At 38.8% G+C, this 6,704-nt stretch overlaps 1 protein-coding gene across 1 annotated transcript; it reads left to right on the top strand.

Annotated features, from left to right (window-relative positions):
* The first annotated feature begins 300 nt into the window (after nucleotides 1-300).
* On the top strand, nucleotides 301-673 carry LOC141490189 (cytochrome c oxidase subunit 7B, mitochondrial-like). The gene has a single exon (XM_074190424.1). The coding sequence runs from the start codon at nucleotides 376-378 to the stop codon at nucleotides 616-618; it is 243 nt and encodes an 80-aa protein (XP_074046525.1). The 5' UTR covers nucleotides 301-375; the 3' UTR covers nucleotides 619-673.
* The last annotated feature ends 6,031 nt before the right edge of the window (nucleotides 674-6,704 follow it).

The raw sequence follows: 6,704 nt of genomic DNA, 5'->3' as shown, positions 1-6,704 counted from the left end.
TAATTTTGATTTTTAAAAAGACACAAACAGAAGACGTAAGTAGGGTAGGTAAAAGTGAATAAGTGAATATGAAGAAGTTTTAATATGTTGTTTAGAAACATTGTTTAACACAGTTGTACATGTACCACCTTTACTAGATTGGCTGATGCCCTGGGGAGGAGGTTGGGAAAGGGGGGGGGTAGATAAATGTGAAACTCATAAACTTGAAAATGGATGATTTAAAAATTCTCTTTGCATGGAATTGGGAAAAAAATGAAATCTAAATGTAAAAAATGTTGTTTAGGTTTCTTTTGACTTCTTGCAAGGACGAAGCAACACGCTTGGCGTGCTGTCAACACCCTGAGTCCCTTGTGGTTTCTTCTTGCTCTTTTGGCGATGTTCCCTCTGTTTAGGAGGGCTTTGAGCCGCTTCTCGGTTCGCAGCTTTCAGCAAACTGTTGAGAGGCAGAACCACCAGGACAGGCTGCCTAATTTTCATGATAAGTATGGCACCCCAATATTGCTAAGTGGAGCCACTTTCTGTCTTGTCATTTGGGCATATGTGGCAACACAGATTGGAATCGAGTGGAACCTGTCCCCTGTTGGCAGAGTTGTCCCTAAAGATTGGAGAAGCCAGTAAAGGAGAAATTCCTTTTCCTCAGAGCTGTCAGAAATGGCACCATTCTGGATTATTCCAAAATTAACATACAAAGTAAAGGTAGTCTGTTTTCAATTGTAACATCACATTAATGTAATAAAATGGATTTCAAATCTTTGTTGTGTAGATTTTGTTCATTTCCCATATAAAAAAGCCTGTGCTTCATGGTCTTGTGAATGTATTAGTATTAATATTAATATTAAGGAGCACTGTTGCATTTCTACATTAGCTTTTCCCCTTCCCAACAAAATGAAGATTTGGATATCACAGAGAAGCTAACTTTGCAGTAGTTTTAACTTATAAATCAGAAATGGTATTGAGGTCCAAAACTATGTCCCATGCTATTTGAATTCCCTAGCTTGCTATTGAAGTGACCACCGAATTGCCATTATCTATTGCACTTCTGCTTTTATCTTCTGTTTAGTCGATCGAGTTGTCATTGAGACCTAAAGGGAAAGATATCCCCTTCAAGAGGTCACAGAATCAATGAGAAATGGCCTCCATCCTGTCTAACCCATACCTGACCATACATTTGCTGTCAAATAAGTCATCCAGTCTCTGTTTAAAGACCTGCAGTGAGGGAATCCACTATTTTTCAAGACAGCCCCTTCCTTGTCAAAGCTAAATTTGCTTCTTTTATGACTTCCATCCCTAATTCTGCCCTCTGGGGCTAATCAGAATTTTTCTAATCCCTCTTCAGATAACTCTTCAAATACTAAAACATGCTTAGTTTGGTCTGTGTATGGAATGATCTGTTCACTAGTTTGAATCTAGATTTTATGACTGTCTTCATGTAAATGTCTTACATTCTCATTTTCAGATGTAAACATTTTGTAATCTTGCTAGTTAATGAAAACTGCCTTCTATCCCACCCCCTCATTTGAAAAAGAAGATCCTTATAACAAATAATGTATAATCAAGTCAAATTCTTGGATTGACCACATCCAAAAAATTTTTGTCTTGTTTTGTACTACCCTGATTCCATCACCTCTTTTGTCAAGGAGGTTGGTCTTATATGTCATTATGAATCTATTGAAATTGTGGTTGGTCATCACATTGATCAGAGTACTTAGGTCTTTCAAAGACATTTAAAATGTTACTGAATAACTTGTTTTTTTCTGCATCTACTCACCTCATTCTGCATGAACTCAATAAGTCTTCCCATGTTTCTTAATAGTGTAGTAGTACTCCATAACATTCATATAACATATGTTCAGCCATTCCTCAAGTGATGAGTATGCCCTTTCCAGTTCTTTGTCACCACAAAAAAGACTTGTTATGGATATTTTTATTCATAAGGGTCTTTTTTTCTTTGATCTCTTTGAAGGAATAATCTTACTAATGGTATGATTGCTGGGTCAAAGGATCTGTGCAGTTGAATAATTTTTTTCACATTGTTCAAAATTGCTTTCTACAATGGCTGGGCCAGATCACAGTTATACCAACTGTTCATGACCAGATCCACTTTTCCACAGCCCCTCTGGCATTTGTCTTTTTCCTTTTTTGTCAACTTTTCTAGTCTGCTTTGAGATATAATTTTCATTTTTCTAATGATTTGGAGTATTTTTTCCTCTGTATTGAAAGCTTGGTTTTTCTTTGAAAACTGCATTTTCAGATCAGTTGGAGAATGGCTTTTGCTTGCTCTTATTAATATGAATGAATATCCTCTGTCTTATTAGAGAAACTTACTGCAAAAATTGTCCGGTTACTTGCTTCTCTTCTAATTTTATCTGCATTTGGTTGCGCCAAAACTAATTTTATGTGATCAAAATTGTCCATTTTAGTCTTAAATTGGCTTTTGCTAGATAATGCAACATGGGGGGGGGTATATGTTATGTGCTTTGCCAAGTGTTTAAAAATGTTGTGCTTGATGTGCAAAATAAAATTTCATTGAAACAAAAAAAATGTTGTTTAAAGAATGCTTTGGGATAGTCTAGTTTCAGGTTTGAATGTGACAAATTCATGAAAGCATCAGTTCTGACCTAGTTGTATTTTAGGGACAAAAAGGTTTATTCAAATATTACTATGGTTAGCAGAAACTAAAGGAGAGAGGAGCTAGAGTAAGTAAAGGCAACTGGGAACAACTGATCCCTAAGAGGATGAGCAGCAGGACAATCAGACAATTAGAAGGACCAGCAGGAGCAGAAGCAGCCACCACCATAAGTGGCCATAAGTATAGAGGGGGAGTAGTATAAGGGAAAGAGATTAGGGAAAGTTGCAAGTACAACTGAGCCAGTATCAGCATCAATCCATCAGTAAAGGCAGGGTTTATACAGAGGAACAGGGCATGGTGTACATGCTGGGGAAAGTGAGAAAAGGATAGGGGAGGATTTGGAGAAAGATGGTTGAGGCAATTTCCATCTTCTCAGTGAATTTACATCTCAGAAGGGGTTGAGGTGATTCCACCATATCTCAAGTGAATGTGGGATGGAAACATAAAACATAAACATAAAACGTAAAACATAAAATGTAAAACAGAGGCAGAGCCAAAATGGCATAATGGAGGCAGGAACTTCCATAAACTCTCCCCCAAACTACTCAAAATACCTTTAAATGATGACTAACCATATTCTAGAATGACAGAACCACAAAAAGACTGAGTGAAACATTTTTCCAGCTCAAGACAACTTGAAAGATCTGCAGGAAAGGTCTGTACAGTAGGGTTAGAAAGGGCCTGCAGCACAGCCTGGCTACACTGGAGCAAACTAGCTCCAATTATCCAGAAATAGTCTGCTAGGTGCCTGGATCCTTGGGGGCACCTGGGTCTATAGAAGTGGCGTTGGTTTCCAGACCTCTCAACCCAGGGATTGCCTAGGAAAACTTGGAAGGTCAGTAGGAAAATTCTGCCACACCCAAGTGAGAGGGCAGCTCATTACTCACAGGCCTCAGGAACCAGGAGCAGACCTGGGGAGCCACCTGGCAGGGAGCCATCCAGCAGTGGCTTCCAGAGTGTTCAGTCCACAGGCAGTAAGGGGGGTTGGGGAAGATTGAAGAGGTCTCTCCAATATCTCCGAGGCAGGACTGTGTTGCTTTGCCCATACTCAGAACCAGGTTACAATCTGGGGCCCCTATTTCAGGAAAAGGAACTTTAATAGTGAAGTAGGCACTCTCCTCATTATTCCATGGCAGAAAGGAGTGTTTGTGGTTATCCACAGACCAGAGCACAGACCAGGATAACAATCAGAGCCTCTCATAATTCCCTGGAGGAATTGAGGTCCCTGGGGGAGTTACCCTGAAAACAACTGCAAAAACCCTCAAAAGTTGGGGCAGTGTGTCCTCCATCTGGGAAGCAGAACACCACCTTAACAAAAAAGCTAAAATCGGATCATAGGTTGGAGACATGAGCAAACAACAGAAGAAGAAAAATTCTGACTATAGACAATTACTTTGGTCCTATGGAGAATCAAAATATTCACCCAGAAGATGACAAAGTCAAAGTTTCTGTATCCAAAGCCTCCAAGAAAAATATGAATTGGTCTCAGGTTATGGAAAAGCTCAAAAAAGATTTTTAAAATCAAGCAATGGAGGTAGAGGAAAGAGTGGGAAGAGCTGAATATTAAAGTATAATATATTATAAAGATAGAGTCAATGGGTGAAAAAGGAACGTACTGGGAGAAAGGGAAAGGAGAGGTAGAATGGGTTAAGATATTTCACATAAAAGAGTCAATAGCTTTTGCAATAGAATGGAAAGGGTGGAAGGTAAGGGGAAGAGAGTCAGCCTTTACTCTCATCAGAAGTAGTTCAGAGAAAAATCACATACATATATACTCAAATGGGTATAGAAATCTATCTTACTCTATAGGAAAATAGGAGAGAAAAAGGATTGGAGAAGGGGGATGGGGGAGGGGAGGGGGTCATAGAAGGGGTGTGATAGAAGAGAGGGAAGATCATGGGAGAGGATGGTCAGACACAACACACTTTTGAGCAGGGACAGGGTGAAAAGAGAGAGAGAGAATAGAATAAATGGGGATGGGGGAACTAGGATGGAGGGGAAATACAGCTAGCAAAAGCAACTTGGAAAAAATATTGACGCAATTTCTCTGGTGGACTTAGAATAAAGAATACTATCCATCCCAAAGAAAGAGATGATGGTGCCTGAATACAGACTGAAGCACACCCTTCCCTCCCCATACTTTATTTTAGTTTATTAGTTTCTCTTTCTTTGTGGTGTGTTTCAAGGCTACACATTTTAGAAAGGGCCTGCAGCACAGCCTGGCTACACTGGAGCAAACTAGCTTGCTCAATGGGGGGAGTGTGGTGGTAAGAAGGGAGAGAAATTTGAAACTTAAGGTTTTGGAAGTAAATGTTGAGACTTGCCTTTGTAAGTAGCTGGAGTAAAAAAAATAAAAATAAAAAAGTAAAACTATACATGCTTAAAAGAAAAAAATAAATAATTATGATGATGAAAAGAAAATACAATGAACCCCCAAGGCATATCTATTAAAAATTTTTAAAAATAAACTAAAAACAGCCAAGATATTTATATTTCAGTAGGGTCTTTGAGTAGATGAGTTTTGGAAAGAAACCAAGACTTTTACATTTTAGGAGGGCCTTTGTGGCCCACAGTGGGGTCATCTATCCACATAACAATGGAATGGAAATCAAGATGCCCAAAGGTGAACATGATAATATGTTTTCTTAAATTTCTCTCTCATTAGATGAATCCAAAAAAGTTATGGAATAGTTGGTTGGTTGGTTCTTGTCCTTCATTATTGAAGAAGATGTAATAGTATTAGATGTGTAGAAGCTCAGAATGATCTGAGACTACTAAGGAAAATGAAGTCTAACAGAAATGGAGGGGGCATATTTTAAAAAAGGTTCTATTGAGGAAAAGAGAGGATGACAAAAGAATGGACAAGATCATTGCTCAGGTTGAATGGGACAATAATTGCCAACAGATAGAAGGTAGAGACCAACTCAATCCTTCTTTTGCTTTTGTTTACTCTAGTAATGAGAGTAACCTTTGGAATGGAAAAGACAAAACAAAAAATGGCCAGTGGAGTGCTGAATTCTAATATAGATAATCAAAAGAGCACCCATAGCCCCTTCCAGTTTCCTGACCCAAATGGATGCTGTTTTTTTGCTATGGTAAGACCTGGCAGATGTAATTATTGAAGAGCAAGTGCTGTCCTGATTTTCAAAAAAAAAAAAAAAAAAAGGAAGATTACAGTCTGCAAGCCAGAGGCCAGTGAGCCTGCCTTAAGTTTCTGCCCAAATTCTAGGACATGTTATTATTGGCTATAAATTTCCCAAGAGTCAGGATTATTCTATTTGTGGTATATATATATATATTCTTCACATGGTATGTAGTAGGTGCTTAATAAATGCTTCTTAATTGATATTGAAGCGGTTAATGAACAGATAAGAAAGGAAACAATAATCATAAAGAGTCTACATGGCTTCATCCAGAAGCGATCACACTAAATTAACATTCCTTCCTTCCTCCCTCCCTTCCTCCCTCCCTCCTTCCTTCCTTCCTTCCTTCCTTCCTTCCTTCCTTCCTTCCTTCCTTCCTTCCTTCCTTCCTTCCTTCCTTCCTTTTAACAAAGTTAGCCAAAGGGTATCCAGGTAGACAGAATGGAGAATGGCCTTAAGTCCATACCTTAAGAAAACTGGTTGAAGCAACTGGAGATGTTTACCCCAAAGAAAAGAAATCTCAAAAGAGATGTGACTGTAGTCTTCAAGGATCTAAACAGTAATTAGATTCATAATAAAGAATAATTAGATTCATTTTAATTGGTCTCAAAGGGCAAAACTTGGAGCAATGGGTGGAATCGACAAAGAAACAAATCTAGGCTTGAGTCAGGAAAAATGGCCTAATGATGAAAAAATGGGAACAGAGTGCTGGGTAGGTAACCCCTCATGGGAGAACTTCAAACCACAAGTCAGATATATTATAACATGGATTCCTAGTGGGGATGAGGGGGTGGGGTCTACATTCAGACCAGATGGCTACTGTCATCCCTTCCAACTCCAAAGATTAAGATCTGTGTAAATTCCAAAGGGCTTATATTGAAAATCACTATCTACCTCCAAAGAGAGACCTAGTAAGCTCCTGAGTGCAGAAT

Source organism: Macrotis lagotis, chromosome 5, assembly GCF_037893015.1.
Source record: "Macrotis lagotis isolate mMagLag1 chromosome 5, bilby.v1.9.chrom.fasta, whole genome shotgun sequence".
Lineage (NCBI taxonomy): Eukaryota > Metazoa > Chordata > Mammalia > Peramelemorphia > Peramelidae > Macrotis > Macrotis lagotis.
This window is presented reverse-complemented; position numbering and strand designations above follow the sequence as displayed.